This window comes from Anoplopoma fimbria, chromosome 5 (genome assembly GCF_027596085.1).
Source record: "Anoplopoma fimbria isolate UVic2021 breed Golden Eagle Sablefish chromosome 5, Afim_UVic_2022, whole genome shotgun sequence".
Classification (NCBI taxonomy): domain Eukaryota; kingdom Metazoa; phylum Chordata; class Actinopteri; order Perciformes; family Anoplopomatidae; genus Anoplopoma; species Anoplopoma fimbria.
The window spans coordinates 1,928,099-1,946,734 of record NC_072453.1 but is presented as its reverse complement, the minus strand read 5'-3'; the positions used below and the strand labels follow the sequence as shown (position 1 = coordinate 1,946,734).

Below are 18,636 nucleotides of genomic sequence, written 5' to 3'. Positions count from 1 at the left end.
TAATAATGAAGTGATCCTAATTAATTCATTATATAACCGCATGTCCTTTCAGAATCAATGCCCTGTCCACTCAGGATAATACACCGACCGCATTGGAACTACTTTCTACCGAGGAAATAGTCCCTATGAAAACTTTCCACATGGTGTTCTGTGGATTATCAGTGGGAACAACGATTCTAGAGAGAGATGCTGCAGTTTTAAATGTAATTTTTCCAGTACTGTGAGCAGCACAAACACAGTTTTATTGACCTCAGTGGGTTAAATATCTGTTGTTTTTAGAATTTTGTCTTTGTGCTAGTTAAACTATTTAAGAACATGATATGCATTTAGGTTTATTGATTTTGTATTTAGGTGTGATTTTACATACTGATTTTATTTTACTTTTTTTTATTTTACTCTAAATGTTTTTTGTCTTCTAGCATCTCAGGAACCTGTTGAAAAATACATTTTCACTCTTATATCAAATCAAATATAAATTCTGCTTTGCAAAATCACATTTTCTCTCAATAAAAATAAAAAAAAACAGCAAATCAAAACTTTGAAATGATCCCAACTCACAGATGTACGATCAGGGGTCACAAGTGTTCACAAGCAGAAATAGTTTTAAGCCGCTGTACTAGAGTTAAGTAAGATTTAATTTGGGCGAACTGATCCTTTAAATGAAGATTAGATAAAGAGTGGTTGACTCTTGAAACAATCGATTTTTATTGAGACCAGGTGAAATTATCTCACCGCCATTGGCAGGATTTACCACTTGTTTTATTGAAAATACAAAGTTATGACTCATTCCCAGACTAAATCACTTAAATCACGAAATGAACAAAGAGTGCAGAATCCCTGGCCTACACAGTAAAAGACGCTTATGCAAAAGATTTGTACACAATGTCCGTAAAACTTAATTTCATAACATTCATGTAAAAGCATGTGATGTCCTGCACATATTGTGCAGCCCTACAGCCATTACCGCTTCTGTACCGGCATTCCTCCACATTGAATATTTGTTCCCCTTTCTATCCAGCCCTGTTGCCCACCACAGTGCGGCGCGTCACATCCCGCCTCAGCTATGATCTCATTCCGTCGCTCACGTCCTCGCTCACTTAACATTCATTCATGCTCGGCAGGCTTTTGACATGGTTTGGAGTTTGCTCTGTCTCCTCCAAACAGCTTTGTGTCTGTATGTACATAGTGCACAGCATGTTTGTGTGTTTGTGCATGCAAATCCCTACTTTGCAAAACAGTCACAGCAAAGTTCTATCCCACAATGCCCTGAAGCAAGGAGATCACACCCTTACACACAAGTCTGCAGAGTAATGGCTCAATAAGCTATGGATCACTGTGTAACTGAATAATGCATTTGGGTTCCTCTTTTCCTCATTTGAAGGCAAATTCTGGCCAATTACATTAGCATTGCAAAAGCCCATCTTCTAAAAGCTTTATATGGGTCTGAGATGTCATTATTAGACGGCATATAGGCCACCTCTCCCCTTCTGATACATTAGCAGAATTGTTTTCCATTGAGTTTCAGGCCTTGCACCTCTCCTCTCGGATGGCCCATTTGCCTGTCAGAAAGCATTTCCCCTGTTAAGCAGGTACAAAGCTGAAAATGCAGCAGCTCCTCTTACAGAAGCCAGAAACAGTCCCAGGCTTCAGAACAATGCAAGACTGAAGCCAAGCTCTGCAAGGTTCAGGGATGTGTATTCACTCAAAACTAGGCTAGCCACTTCGAGGTGTTTTGTTTAACAGTATGTCTCTGTTCATTACATACAACATAAATGATCCCCCTCCCTGTCTGTTTGTTGCTGTGAAAGAGTGTGATTGTCCCATTTGCATCACGGTACACAGTTTGTTTCTTCAGAATGATCAGGCTGTGCTTTATAGTCTGTGAAAATAACATAAAAATCATAAAAGAGCCTCACATAAAAGAGAAAACTTAAAGCAAACCACTCAAAAGCTTCAATCAAATAATTGTATTCAGTGTTAGGACAAGAACATTCAGTGCTCGAATGATGCTTAATACTTTTTGTTAAACTTTACATGCTTGTTAAATAATCTAGTTAAAAATGTTCCTGTAGCTCACACCAAGATGAGGGTCCAAAAACTTTTAAACCGCTTTCACAATAAGCAGTGCAGGTTCTAGGGATGACGTACTGAAATTGTTTTCTCCTGGCATCAGTTGAGAACATAGATAAGGTGGTAGTTTGTGTAATATGGTGTCATAGCATACCCTTTATAAAAGAAGTGAACACAGTCATCGTAACGTCACCCATTGGTTTGAGGACTTTGGTTTTGAAGCCTGGAGTTTGTAACTTTGGCTGTCGCTTTGTGGTTTTTTGTCGGTCGCTATTTCATTTTTTTAAACCGAATGCTGAATAATGCACCAAAACAGGTAAATAACCCCCAGGGGCGCCCAAAAGGGGGGGAAAGGAGACGGATCCCCATGATGGAGGGGGGCCCAGAGAGGCCCCTAATAATGCACCAAAACAGGTTCAAATAACTTGCATGAACTGAAAACACACCGTGAATGACTTCAACTTCGATGACAAAAACAAGGACTCCACACAGATCGGACAGTGCCATGTTAGCAACCTGTCAATCATAACGTAGCCACGCCCTTAATCTTACCATGCTTTATCCTCTGTTTTACTCTAAATGGGATAATACTTAACTAAATGGAAATCATGTTGTATTGAAGAAGACTTGAAACTAGAGATTGAGACCATAAACTAATGTTTACAATATTTACTGAGGTAATAAATCAAGAGAGAAGGGTCATTTTCAAATAGACTTTTATACAATCGGACTTCTTTTTTCCAACCAGAAGAGTGTACCAATGTTTCATTCTGCAGTTGTAAAAAGAGGACAAAACTACTCTCTTTTTGTGTGCATAAAACCGAATCATTGGCAAATTGTAATGCAGCATGAACTAATGAACATTTTCAAAAACGATGAATTTGCATGCGTTCATCAAATATCCCCATAATCAATTGCTGATAGAAACAACCCTAGACTTATTTTTTGCAAGGTTTTTTCTGCATTTATTTCCTGTAGTAGAAACAACACACTTGATGTGATGTTTAAATGACGGATTGTTCTCGTTCGTCACTTTACTATTTTACAGTAACTAACATCATCAGCTGGATTAAAAAGTCTTAAAGTCTTCCATCCATGTTTCCAGCCTATACATTTTGCTTTGTCCTTCTTCCTTTCTTCTTCCTTGTTGTACCGCTCGGCTACATACTTCCAGTTTTATATATGTTTTTTCAACCGTGTATTTTTACTGTTAGCTACAGGTCTTATCTGTGTGTGCCGTTGTCTCTCCCTGCCTAGATCCCTCTAGCGGAGATGGAAGCTCTGTCTCTGGCCTCTGAGAAATCCTGGTCCCTAGCTCTGACAGACGACTCGGCCCCTGACGATTTTAACCCCCTCTTTCTAACCAGTCTGGAATGCAATGTACTGACAGTTCCTCTCTTTCTCTTTCTCCATCCCTCTTCCTCCTCTTCCGCTCTGCAGTATTTCGTAGTGTTTCCTTTCACAGGGCACTTCCAAAGCCTCTTGTACTCCCACTACTCTCCCTCACTTCGGTGTAACAGGTTAAAATTGACAGGGGGAAACCAAGTGGATGCTCAATTAGCTAAACAGCTAATTTGCAACCTGTAGTCCCAGCACAATTAAAAACATTGAAAGGGCTATAATGAGCCTTTTTTTATATTAATAATGGATCAAATTACTTGTACGTAAAAGGGGTTGTGCTAAACTAATAAACCCTCAGAGAACTCTAACCTGATCCTGCAGTTCCGCTCAGCTTTATTATGTTTTTCAGCTCATAGTTTTGGTATTTTTGACCCACATTGTACTGTTTTGATAAACTCTTAGTGCGCCAAAAATTTGATGTCAGCTACGGTGTTTTTTTTTCTGATAGTACTACTACTTGCGCCAAAGTCAGACATTTACAAATACTAAATAAAGGGACTCATTGGGCCACATATAATGAAAGACTGTAAACCACGGCTACAGAATATTGTTCAGGCTTTTTTTATATCGGTCAAATAGTTTCCTATAATTTGTTATGTAAACCCATAGGAAAATGTTCCTGGAAACAACTGTGTCATTTGTTGTTACCTATTGGGATAATGGAAACAGTGTTCAAATGATACACTTTCAATTCAGTAATTCAATTGTATTGCTCACAAAACACTGGTTGTCTTAAAGTCTGTGTAAAAGCGTACAGTATACGATTCAACACATATTCATAATAAAGTGTCCAATGATGAATATTTACTTGAGATTAATGCTGCCTTTTGCACAACTGGCTTAACTTCAATAACTCAAAACATTGTCTCTATTTTCTCAATGATGAGTCCAAAATAACATAATTCTTTCCAGGAAACTTTTGAAGAAATGACCAGGAAATTGCAGACCCATGATATGAGTGGCAACCAATATACTCATATGTGAACTCGTACGTGTCCTATAAGTTGGCATGTGCAGGTTAAAATCCTACTATAGATCAGTTCTTAAGGGCACACACTATTGCAACACTATATAGTTTATGCCCCATGGAAAACAAATGGAGCCAGCTGGGTTAAGTCATTCTCGACCTTCATTTGGAAGGAACGACACTGCTCATAGAGTTCTTTGTCACCACCTCATCCATTATTTTCTCCTACCAGGACACTTTGTCATTCATTTAGACTTATAAATGCATCCTCACCAGGATTAGTGCTAACATTCCTCTATGCTATCGTACCCCAGTGGGCTCTGGGGTAGGTTATCCTCTCTTTGAAAGGACATCTTCCCACTGAATTAAAAATGAATTGATTGAATGTCAGCTTGGTGTCAGGGTCTAATTAAGAACCAGTTTGGCACATTAATGATCAAATCCCTCCCCTGTAGTCACATGTCTTCCCCAGAGAGGGCCACTGTAACCTTGGCAGTCTCACACATGGAAAACCCAGACCAACACATGACATGAAAACGCTGTTAACGGGATTGTGCTTGGACAAACGTACAAATAAAAAAAGTAGGAGAGTGATGAAGTAAAGGAGCACAAGAAGTGTTGAAAGACCCTGGTGACTCTAACCATGTGCCCTCCAACTTTCTCTTTCCTTTCTCATTCCACCTTTCCAGCCTACTATGTGTTGCTCTCCAGTCCAGTCCAGTCCAGTCCAGTAGAGTAGTGCGCCTCCTCACCTGCCAGTTTGCGGTTTTCTCTTGATTTCCTTCCTTCTCCCTTTCCTCAGTTTTTTTCTTATGTGCTTTACATGTGAGTCTCATGGTCCTCTCCTATCAGTCTTCTTCTGTGTGTTTGTCCTCGTCTTCTGTCCTCTGACGTGGAGCTCCAGTATCTCTGTTATGAATGTGAACTGGTTTTGTAATGGGTCAGACTGCCACAGCTGAACCACAATCACGGAGCAGGCTTACCTAAAGTGACTTGACCGTGGGGGTTAATGCAGACATAGGACATAGAGTGTTTTACGCTTTTTTAATAAAGAAAGCATTGGAAATTTCTACCTAGCATTGTGTCGTTTCTGTGATCTGTGTTCAGCTCTGTGCCAGTCAACTCCATCATGCAAAGATCTTGTCTGTTTTCTGTGTATGCTGATGACCACTGCCTCTTTGTTCACATGGTGTTTTAGAAACATATTACTGGTATATGTGTTAGAAAGAGTGTGAAAGTGCTTCGAGTTAAAGAGAAGCCCCGATTCATCCAGCTCCAGAGGGACCCTGACTCCGTTGTCTCTTTCCCCAGCCAGAGCAGCTCGATTCTGGGGAGCCACTGGAGGAAAACCTGCTGAGTGTCAGGAAGCCTGTGGTGGGACGCACACACTCCCTGCCCAACGACAGCTACATGTTCCTCCCCCTGCAGCCCGTTGGCAACGCGGCCCCGGCTCCAGCACATCTTCTAGCACAGACACAGGGGCCCCAGCACATACTGGGCACCCACAGGGGCCAATCAGGTAATGTGTACGGTATTTATTTCATTTCAAATAACCCTCACAACAAATTTAAACTAGCACCTGCGACAATACACAACACCTATTTACTGTTTGTAATGCAAAACAGTTGCATCTGGGTAGCTTGATTAATAGTTTTGATCTGGGATTTGTGACAACTCATTAAGATATGACAGACATGGGAGGCCTTGTAACATTTGGCATTTGTAACTTAATGAAAGTTGACATCAACCAAGGACGATGCAAGTCATTTCCTCTGAGAATGAACACACCAGCTGTAGCTGTTCTGTTGTTATTTCATATTCTGTGCTGTGTCGGGTTATGTGCAGGTTCCAGCAGCTCAGTGCGTTCACAGCCGGAGGAGCGTTCCCAGCAGCTGACCGTCAGCCCCCACAGCCACTCCGACTCGGAGAGCATACCGCGACACACACTCAGCCGAACGCTCCGCAGACAGGTGACTAAATCACACTGTTTCAGATTTACACTTTACTCCAAAACCACTTTTTATAGTCTTCTTCCGGCTGTGTACTGTATGGGATGAAAGTTATTTCATTAGAAGAAAAAAAATATAATAACCTTTTTCAAATCTCTTTAAATCTCAGTATGTGTGAGGAAAAAAGTTATTGTGATCCATTTCCTAAGTCTGACCTGAAGTGTTTTCTTTTCTTTGATTTTGACTAAAGATCAGGTGGAAAAAAAAGTTTTACCAGAATCAGTTTTCTTAGTTATTTATTTTATCTGTTAGAAAAGGTGAAACATAATTTGCAGGTTTTTTTTTTCAGGATCAGTATTGTTGTAATACTAATTGTGGCCACAAGAGGCTGATGTCCACTACTACCCCATGTTCTAAATAGCACTGAAAGCATTTGGGTTTTCTTCCAGCTGAGTTTTAATTTCTCTCTGCACTCTAAACACAAGTTAGAGATATTGTGGTTAGCCAGTTATATAACATAACTGTCATGGCTTTGTTTTTATCTAGAAATTTATTTTAATCAACATGAATCTGCCATTATGGAAAACAAGAATGCTTTTAGTCTTATTTAAAACATGGGGTTGTGTTGCACCATTTGCCGGAATAACTATTACAGCAACAAACACTTTCAAAGGTGATCCTGACAAAACCTTTTATTTATTTATTTTTTAAATCACAGCCAAAACCTCCGTTTCCCACCCTTTTCACAGATGAAAATAAAATAAGGAACTTAAAAAGATTATCCAGGAAAACACTTTTTCTCAGGGCTACCATACTGACACCTTCTTGCAGAGGGAAATTAGTTTAGAGTTTTCCTAAATCTCTCTCCTCGTTGCATGTTCTAAACAGTTTCACTTTTCTTCCTCCTTCTTTTTTCCCCTTCTTCCTGGTATTCCTATCTGTTATTAACTTATCTGCTGCCTCATTCTCCATATGGTATCTGTTACTCTCTGATCTCAGCTCAGTTGGGACCAAAAGCCGCCCGACCCTGAGCTACTGCTCAAACACAGATACTCCTGTTTCTGAAACAGCAACAAACAGCAGACTTTATCTACCACTGGGCCTTTCAGAAACAATGGACTCCATGTGCATCTTCCAAGAGACAAACAGATTAACACAAACACACAGGCTTCTCTCCCTTTTTTCCCCCTTGTCACTCATTTGAGTTCTGTCTCCTGCTAACCATCAGCCACGAAGCATTTCAAACTCTGGTAGCTCTGCTGGTAGGACATCTTACTGGGACTTTGAGTCTATTAATTATTCTATACTCTTATACAAGCTGCAGGAGCTAGATGTAGCATTGCGTCAGTGGATTCGGTAGCTGAGTGATAGAATGTATTCAAGCCAGACAAATATGCCATTTGGCTTAGATATTTACCCAAAATGCAGTGCACTTACTACATTACAAACTATACAACTCAGGGGATTGCTACGGAACAGACAGCGAGTGCTGTCTATATGCATTTGCCCATTTTGTACATGCAGTACGACAGCGATAGAGCACTTGTGATTTTTCTATTGTCTAGGTTAGTGCTTTAAAGGCATATAGTTGTTAACTCTAGTACAGTATAGTTATTGCACTTAACCTGGTTTTGCTTAAAAAGTGTGACAGGGTGATCTCTTCTTAGTAATGTTCCAGTTACTATTTGTTATTTGGTGTTATATTGCTGTGGCTGGTGATTGGCCCCGGCCTGGTCGTGATATCTTTGACCACAAGGTGTCTCTGTAGTTCCACGACTCGGGCTGAGGCAGGGACACCCATGAGTCCAAACATTTCTCAAAGTGCTGTGCCCTTAAACTCATGCATGCCTTGCTTCCTCATTTCTACATATTCTGGTCTGCGAGGAACAAGTCATGGGGACATTTTATGAGTTTTAGCAAACCATTGTGCTTACTTAACCTTCTTCTCCTACAGCAGTTGCATGTTATGGTTGCCCTCTGGATATTGACCTCACACCCTATAGATGGTTTTGTTCAGAGGTGAGGATGACGGCGCGGAAATACAGATCAGAATTTGGTTGTAAATTTAACTACAAAAACTGAACCCGCGACGGTTTACAGGGTGTAATGTGAATGGTCAGAGGTTAGAGGGTTAGGTGTTCTGGTTCAGAGTTCACTGTGTGAGCCAGCAATCAATGTGATGAGTCCTTCTGTCCAACTAAAAATAAAACAGTGTGCACTTTACTGATGATTAAAACAGATATGAGATCATTACATGCAAATAGCATTCATGTCAACTGATACCTACTACTTGGAAACCTCCTGTGACATACTAAATTGTAACATGATTTACAGGGAAAATTCCACAAGTCTATATTAATGTAATTCCAACAGAGGGAACATTGATAATTCTTATACACCAAAAACAGTGGGGAAAATTCTCCAAGAGAATCTTAATCGTGATGTTGAGAGTTCCTTGGGAGTTTAAGTACAAGTAGTTCATTTTTTTTACAGGCATCACGACCCTTTGACTGTTTCAAGGCAAAAAATAAATAAAACTCTGGTTTGAATTATCATTGTGTCTGATATGGGTTATCAACAGAAAAGTTAGGTTGTTTTAAGTTAGAAATGACATCTACTCCTTCTACCATATCTCAGTTATCATTCATGGCAAGAGGTTGCAATCGCAATTCAACCCCACGCTGTCAATGAGAAGTCCATAGAGGATTCTGGGAATATGCTGGCCAGATGGTGAACTTTGACCCACACTACTGCTTCTCATCCTCATCACCTCAGACTAACTAGTCTCCCACCTCTCATCTCCCCTGATCCCTGTACCTTCGCTATCCCCCAATCTCTTCCTCCATTTCTTCACCGCACATTTACCTCCATCTCCTCACCCTTCTCTCCTTAATATTTCATCCCCCCCACATGCCCCGTCTTCCAGGTTGCAGTGTCCACTGATTCTCAGGAGGCCCTGTGTTTGGACGGAAGGGAGAGCATTGAAGGACTTGTGAATGTGGCCTCCCTGGGCCTCCCTCCATCCCCCTCCACCTCCCGCTCACCTTGCTCCCATCATTATCAGCAGCCCGCTCTCTGCCTGGTACCTGCCACACCCGGCGCCTCCCCTAAACCCTCACGCCCCAGCAGCGTGCACACCCAGCTCCATGACCAGCACTGCCTCGCCTCCTACTCCCCCTCTCCCCACCCGCCTCCCCCGCTCTTACCAGCCAGGCCGCACCAACAGGAGGGGGCCTCGGTGGATCAGGAAGTGTCCCTCATTACCAATGTAGTGTTGGCTGGCGGCGATGACGTCACAGCGGGGGCCAGAGGCGATGGAGGTACTGAGGCTTACAGCAGCTACGCCGGCTGCCAGGAGAGCCGGAGTCCGAGCCTCAGGCAGCTGAAGAGGTTCCACAGCGCTGACACGCAGGGCCGCGGCGCCCCCCTGTACCGCCCCCGCCCTTACTCCTGGCTGGACGACCCGCGATGCCAGTCCGTGGAGGCGTGCTCCTTGGTGGAGTCCAGCACCACGTCCACCTCCTCCAGCTTCGTGTCGCGGGCCAACAGCCTGCAGATCCACAGCCAGATCCCCCCAGACCTCGCTGCCCTCACCCCGACACAAGAAGAAGATGAGTCCGCCCTGCATCTCTGTGGACCCCCCGGACGGACAGGAGGGCCTCTACCCGGGCCTCGTCGGACTCGGGGGCATGGGGCTGGGGGGGTTAGGGATGCCCCCTCCTCTGCCCAGCAGGGACACCTGCCTGAGGAGGAGAGCGCCCTCTAGTGACTCCAAGGACTCCTTTGACCTGGGAGTTGGAGAGGGTTCGGTACAGGACGGAAGCTCGCCAAGCCCAAACACCAACCCCAAGCTACTGACTCTTCCCAGAGAAGACAAGCCCTGAGCGCTGAACACTGATACGACAACACACAGTCACACAGACACAGACACACACACACACACACACACACACACACACACGCACACAGCAGGACGAACCCTTCCCACACACAAACACACGATGCACACTGTGTATCTGTGATGGTGATAGTTCTAGTAATAATGCTGTAGAGAGTAATAAAGGTAAAACTACAACAAACAGTAAAAACATCCTTGGTTTCATAAGGAGTGCAGTACTGTAGTAGTGTGACCATCCCTTGTCTTTGTATTGTTACTGCCAAAAGAACCAGAGAAGAAGAGAACACAGGAAACAACCACACAAACATGACTGTTTCTCTTCTGCTACGTCTGCATGCCACTGGCTGCAGCTTGACCCCATAACCTCTGGAGTGACATCAGCCCCTGGGATTCGGCGCCCTCTGTGGTCGCCATCTGAACTGCCTGTTGTCACACAGGGTGGGCTTTGCCCGGTCAGTAGAGGTACAAAGCAATATGAACGTTTTAGAGACACTATTTTCTTAAATTATTGGGCCATAGTGTTTGTACAGGATGTTGTTTTTTTATTTTCATTCAATTGTTTTTTCCATGTCTTTTTTTGTGATTTTCTTTATTTATTTGTCAAAATGGTTTGTCTTTGTCCTTTTTTTTTCACTGTAGGATGTTTCTAGCTTTCTTGGTTTACTGAGGAAAGTGAACGTTTTTCAAAGTGCTGAAAACCATGTATTTGTAGGAATAATATATAAATATATATATATAAATATATATATATAAAAAAAAAGTCATTAAACTGAGTTTGGATTTTTAAGCACACGCATTAGACCGTGTCGGTTTGATTGTTCGAGGAAACAAGAGGTTGCACTTGAAGTTTTTTCATTGATTGCCTGATTCTACTGAGGAAAGACAGACAAAAGCTATTTCAGAAAAAACAGCAATCTAAAATTGATTCTACAGTTGTTGTTTTTACTTGACTTCTTCTTAGAATTTGCTAGTCCAACTTTTCTTGTTCAGGTGTGTGTGTGTGTGTGTGTGTGTGTGTGTGTGTGTGTGTGTGTGTGTGTGTGTGTGTGTGTGTGTGTGTGTGTGTGTGTGTGTGTGTGTGCAGATTCATATCCCTCTGAGATTGATGTCCATTCTTCACATTTCATCTCTGAGTGAACAATGGACTGTCACTGCAGACCATAGACTGTAACAAAAATCTACTTAGTCTCCATGACGTCACCCATCGGTTTCTGAAGAGACGTTGCGATGCTCAAAGTGGATGGCTTTGGCCGCGGCCATTTTGGTAGCGCCAGCACAGCCTAACTCGCTCCTAATCCAAAACTAGGCAAAGAGGTGGACCCCTGGTGGAGTTGAGGCGGGTTTGGGTGACTCAGCAGAGCAGACAGCTATCAGATAGCTAGCAGCTAGCGACCTAGTACAGCAACCACCTGTCATTTAAAGCAGCCATGCCCGCAATTAGTTAATAAAAGAGTTAATTAAAAATTCACCCTATGTACAGTTGTCATGAAGGGGGGTTATTAACTATAAAGACCAAAACTTTTTTTTTTATTTTTTTTTTATTAGGCTGTTAACATGTTTATTTCCACTGTAAAGTTGGGCATTTTACTATAACTCCTCTTTGGGGCCAGCCTCAAGTGACCATTTGAATAACTGCAGTTCTGTCACTTCCACGTTGACTTCCTTCTTTCAGCACGGTTCTCAGAGAAGGAACTCTTAGGTTCACAATCAATTTGACCTCATGAGACAGAGCTGAATTTTCCTCTGACATCGGAGACTGTTCAAAATGAAGACAACTTAAAAGAGAGTTGAAGAATAACTCACACACCTAACACAGCCTTCTCTACTGCAAACGTTCTGCTCACCACTGTCATCGCTTTTTATCACGGTAAAGGAATGAATGTACACAGGGTGAATTCACTACAGGAGCCTCCTTTTCTGTATGTGACAAGGCAAAATAGAAGTTCCCTGAAAGTAACTTCAAATCTTAGTGTGTTCCTAGCTCAGTGTTTCTCTGCACCACAGTAAAACTGCCAATGTGGGCAACATAGTTTAAGGGGAACACCACAGAGTTCACCCATTTGACACAATACACATGTTGGGGAGTACTGCTGCGTATGGGGAGAAAAGTGGTATAAAGCCTTTTTTGGCTCCAGAGGAAGCTTTGGGAAGACTGTTGAAATTGCCTCAAGTGATGTCACTCGAGTCAGTGTTGGTTGAGTCTGAAGACAGTGAGGAAAATGTTAAATGTGGGGATATGGGGTTAGAAAAAATGAGCTTACCATACCTCTGTAGCCTGATCATCATCTCTGCTCAGCAAGCATAACACACATTAATCTCCAATGTTGAGGGTCGAGTTGCATTGTGGGTACTGTAAGCGCCAGGTTTTAACAAGGATGAAGACTGAGTGGATTAAAAAAGACGTTATCTGTTGCCTATATTTTGTAACTTATTATTTGAACCTGTCCATCGTGAGTCCAACAATGTCGTCCGAGTGCAATGTTAAACTGATGGAGCACTCTTTTAAAGCAAGACTTGGTCCAATCATATCTGTCCAGTGGGTACCATAAGCAGGAGTAGCATAAGTTTGGCTTAACTAATAAGGATCATCATTATAGCAATACTAGGGTTAGGTTTTCCCAAATGCCACTACGTTCAGTGCCTGTTGAAACTGTGAAGTAAATAGTCCCTGCTGTTTAAAACCCTTATTATTATTTATTTCAGATTTCATTCTACACCTCCATTTTTCTAGAAGGGAGACATATCGGTGGCTTGGTAGCAGCAGCAAGTTAAAGAGCTTTAGCTGTGTATCTCATGATCGCCTCGAGGGATGTATACATGTTCTTCTTCCACTCGGAACAGGATCTTCATCTTTTCCTTTGAGCTACAGCATGCTATTTATACATTTTTCCCTTTCTTTTTTTTTTTTTGATTGAACTATTTAATGCACAGTTGCGTAATTGCAGAATTGTATGGCAGTGAGAATGATGTAACACTGGTTGTACTCTGAGCTCTTGCTCTGTATGTTATTGTGACGTGCATTAGCAGGAAACAAAGGTGGTCGCAGCCTAAAATATCCTGTCAGACAACAGACAAGCAGCAGTGTACGGTTTAAAGAATGTAGCGACGCAGGAAACATGGCAACACAAACCTGAAGAGAAGCCAATGTATCTAATTTTAATGATCAGTATGAGTTGTCATAACAAGTCGGCAAAAGGTTTCACAAGGCAAATTCCAATTAAACGAATGAGCAAGATTCCACACAAACCAAAGATATGTCAGAATAAATATGACTTTCCATGTTTATCTGCAATGATCTGTGATAATTTATCTTGAAATTGCAAAAATTTGGTCTGACATTTCTGCTAAAGAATGAATTAAAATATTAATTATATGAAATTATGAAAGTACTTACATCTCAGTAGGAGCTAAAGGGAACTCCCAAGGCAGTTAGGTTTAACAAACAACCGCCTTTGGACATTGATATAATGATGTGAGCACAAAGCAGCTATTAACAGCAATAATGAAACATCTATTAAATTTAAAGGGCTCATGCTGTTGAATTGTTAAGAGGCAATAAACCAATTATGTAAAACATGTAAGCATCAACCAGATAAACAGGTTACGACACTGTTGTCTTAGTTTTCATTTATATTTCAAAGGCAGGTGAAAGAAAGAGTCCTGTGTGTGTGTCTGGACGTGTTTTACCCCTCTTCTGGGGACATAACTCTGATCACACAGTTACATTGTGGGGACTCATCTTCCTTTGAGTGACAAAATGGGGACAAAGTGCATGTCCCCAAAACGTTATTCAATATATGTAAGGATTAGGATTCGTCTTGAAGCGGTTACGGTAAGTCTCCAGGAAATGAATGTGAAACAACATAATGTCCCCAAAAGTCATGAAAACACTACTGTGTGTGTATGTTTGTGTGACTCTGTGTGCATGTGTGTGGGCTGCACACCCCTGGTATTGAAATAAAGACCCCATCTGGTAATAATAGTTTCTCCCTGTCAGGGATAAGTGTTAATGACAACAATTACACAGGTAGCTTGGTGATTCAAATTAGTATCAGAAATAACTAGCAAAACAGAGCTACAGCAAAGCCCCTATACATTAAATATGCTGAATTCATGTTTATATTATCTGCCACTCACGTTACATCAGTATATACTGTTATAACACAAGACAACGTGATACAATGATGATAAATTGATATTCTGGACCCAATTTGTCTGCAATATTTCAGTATTCTACACTCTCATTGCTTTCATTATCTTTTAAGTTTTTATTATGCTCACAGTCTGCACAGGCAGCCATGCATATACTGATACAAATTCATTAGTGCTTACTTACTCAGACAAAAATAAAAAAAAGCTCTTGAGAATGAATATGTACTCACCATGTGTTGGCTTGAAATGTGGCTTTAAAATGTTTGTATTTTGATCCTTCACAGGATTTTAAGCTAATTATTTTGATTACAGCGGATTTCGATGGAGACACTTATCCATAGAAACTTCTTGAACCACTCCGAGCTGTGAGCTTTGAGCTGAATGCTAACATCAGCATGCTAACATGCTCACAATGACAATGCTAACATGTTGATGTTGTTTTATGAGGATGGTTTAAAATGTCAACCATCTCATATTAGCATTTTTACATGCTAACATTTGCTTATTGGCAATTTTAGCATTATTTTGACCTAAAGTAGGCCTTATGATAGCGTCAGACTAAAAGTTAAGGGGTCACCACAGTTGATAGAATTAAATCTTGCAGCCAACATTTTATGGCAATCCATCCCATAGTTGTTGTAACATTTCTCATTTAGTGGAACTTAATAGCGGAATAAAAAGCACTTGTAGCCACAAAAGTGATGTCGCAGTGTACAGACACACCGTGGGGTACACGTTTACATCACTGCAGCAAGGTAAGAGGATAACCACTGAAAGTCAGCAAAAACAAGTTTTTCTTTTAATGTAGCTCTTTTAAAACAAACAATGTTCACTTGGATCAGTAGGCTTTATCATTTGGTGAAAACAAAGGTCTGTACAAATATTTGCATAAGATATTTCAGCCTGGACCAAAGTGGGTGACAGACAGACAGACAGACCCTCATTATCATCCCCTAGACCTAGAGCAATGCCACTCATCTTAGAGACTCATCCATACAAAAACTGCCTCGAATTTAAATTCTGTAAGAAATAATAACTTTCGGATATAAATATTGACTACCAGGAATTTCAGATAACTAGTGATCTTCCATTTCAACTGCTTGTTCAAATGCATAAAAACTGAACAGGAATTTCTAGTTCTCTTTGCATATGGATGAGCAGCAGCAAGGGCTCAGATGCAGAGTGATGAACAGACATCTCAGACTGTCGACAGCCCTGTCTGCAGAATATCATCTGAACATTTGCAATGTAAATGTGGACTACTTGCAGGTAGTAACAGTGTGGGAAAGTAAAAATGTTTTTTAAGGGTTTGCCTGTTGATGAATGATGAGGTGAGAATGATGCTTTGAGGTGAGAGACTTTGTTTTGAAGTAGTCGGAAATCTCTCAACATATATTACCAATCCCAAGTGTCTGCAAATAAATCAAATAACAGTCCAGACTGGCATTTTTTACCCGCACTGTTGAAAACCTTGAATACGCCCAATAAATTGTCTGAGAGGACCTAGCAAAAAACCCATTTCAAACACAATTCCATTTTCTGTCAGTGATTCTCCCACATGGGCCTTCTTTCTCACTTTTCCCACTCTTTCTTTTATCTCCTATTACATTCCCCACTGTGTTTTCTCTCACCTGTCTTGATTCTTTCATACTTTCATTTCTACATTTCATGGCTGATAGCAGGGCATCAGAGATGGGCTGTATTATTATGAACACATGTATCTTTTTTCTTTTTGAACACTGAAGGTCAGTATGATTACAGCTTTGCTGTCAATTTCTGATGTCTAATTTCCATGAATCGGGTTGGGTTGACTTTTTGTTATCATTATTATTTTTTTAATGCTGACTTTATAATCTGTGATGTGACAGATTTTAGACTGTGCTGAACATTTGGTAGTGGAAGGCGCCATCTGAGATTGTCTCACAAGTGTCTGTTACAGTACTAAAAAAGACGTTAGTTGACTTTAGCTTGTAAAATATATTTTTAAATACATATTTTATCTTTTTTTTTTTTTTTACAGTGGTTGATTTATTAACCAGGCTCAGATCCAAAACTGCCAACGTGGTTTGGGCTTGGGTCAGGCTGGGATAGAAACTATGCTGGTTTATAGCATAGTAGCTAAACACTTATGTTACTTAGCTACTCCACATTCCACAGAACCAGGAAACACAAGGCCAAGTTTGAAATATTTAAAGGTCGAGCCTTGTATAGGCTGTGGTCACATAATCCTTCAAATTCCTTGTTCTATTCATTAATAGGCAATAATTGAAACTCCATTTTTTTATTATCTTTGCCAGGGGGATAATGCGATCAGTCAAGTCTGTGCGTGTGTATGTGTGTCCGTGCATGAGTGAGTGAGTGAGTGGGTGTGCACCTCTGCGTCTGTCTAAAGCGACTCCATCATCCCACTGCAGTAACCTGCATTATATATTTTTTGTGCCCAGTTATGGCTGCTTGCTTAAGGACCTCTCATTGTTGTGAGAACACAACTGAGTGCGTAATAGGTCAGTTTTATTTTTATACAACTACATATATTATATAGAATAAAAAAACTGACCTATTAATATTATGATTCCCGTCCCGACTGTTCCCGTGAACAAAAATAGGAATCCCGTTACCCACAGGAATTCTCCCAAAATGTCAGCCTCTATTCTGCAGTTCAGCTGTGTTAAATACCATGGTCTTAACTTTTCTAACTTTTTTTTCCTTCAGCATCCAAACTGGATATTTTTCTCAATCAATTCCCAAAAAAGGTGAAACCAGACATATTAAAAAAAACTCAACCCGCATGAGGCATTTTCATTTTTCATCTGAAATCAGTCAGTGTTTATAATTGATGTCAGTCTGACTCTTTGGAGTCTGAGGGCAGATATAATTGGATCTGTCAACCTGACCATTATTTGACTCCACATATGAAAAAGGAAAATATCTGATAGACTGTAGAACTGTATGATCCGTGGGGAGATCAGTGGAACTTTCTGAAATATTCACATCGCCATTTTAAAACAAACTAGAGGATTTTTTAATACTTGCATGAAATTGCAAATTTCTCTCTCTTTCTTTTTAAATGTATTTTATTTACCTTCATTTTTTTGTCTGGGAATGCATTGTGTTACTTTTACTAAATTCATCCTCCAAAAACTTGGCGTCGGTTGGCCAGGCTACCAATGGCTTGTGAGAGCTGGGGTGGGAGGTGCTATACTGTCCTTACAGAACACCTAACCAAGTAAGACTGCGGTTACTTGTAGTTGTTACTCCACAATTTTGCTCATGAACAGTAGGATCACATTTTGCAGCCCTTATCAAAGTGCAGCCCTAGGCAATTGCCTTTTCCACATATATGGATACTGATCTTACTGCTTCAGTCTGCTTCTCAAACATAGCATTGCTGCTGCTTTCCACTAGACAAAACATGGCTATCATTGGTCTTTACTGGTAGAACATCCAGTACAATGTTAAACATCTACCATATACAGGAATCAGCTCTGTACACATTCCCTTTATTGCACAAAATCCATAACCGTATTTTAAAAAGGTAACAGTCCAGTGTGAGAAATCTGTATTAGCTGATGCCTAAATAGTATGTCCATTTTTATACATTTGGAAGCCTGTGCCTTTAATGCGTGCTTCCTTTTTTCTCAAATTTTTGGGTCCCTCTTTTACTTTGACATTTTCTTGTCCACCCTATATGTTTGCCAAGCGTCTTTTCACCAAAGAATGAAACTTATTAAACTACGCTACTACCCACTCGAAATATACAAGTAAAACAACTTGGTAATGCAATCAAAATCATCTTTATTCCAGCTCTAAGCATAACTTGTGTGTGAGATGAATATGTGAGTATGGGATGAACAGAGATGGAGATGGAGAGGCGAGTGTACAGGCCTTGGCTTCGCTCTATTATTAATCTGAGCTAGAGAAGAATAGTGGGGATCAAATGTAATAACCAGTAGGCTCACACTGCAATAGATTCATAAAGACTATTTCATCTGAGGTGCTAGCACACAAAGTTTTCTTTTCCATTTAACAATACATTATGTACGTTCATCTAAGAGGTCCAAAATTGTTATCTCTGCATAGGTGTGCAGTCGTCTTATGCTAGCAGGGTGTCACAATTAATTCATAAAGCAGGCATTAATTTGCCTCATTACTTTGTCAGCATCGACCACAGTTTACAGACTGACTTCCTGGTTCAATTT

The 18,636-nt window shown here is 40.8% G+C and overlaps 1 protein-coding gene across 1 annotated transcript in view; it reads left to right on the top strand.

The window, feature by feature from the left end:
- Nucleotides 1-11,064, top strand: part of cacna1g (calcium channel, voltage-dependent, T type, alpha 1G subunit) — a 234,277-nt gene extending 223,213 nt beyond the window's left edge. The window contains 4 exon segments of the mRNA XM_054599520.1: nt 5,750-5,957; nt 6,284-6,408; nt 9,314-9,960; nt 9,962-11,064. Of these exon segments, the coding sequence (XP_054455495.1) occupies nt 5,750-5,957; nt 6,284-6,408; nt 9,314-9,960; nt 9,962-10,271 (1,290 nt within the window). The 3' untranslated portion in view covers nt 10,272-11,064.
- Nucleotides 11,065-18,636: the final 7,572 nt, after the last annotated feature.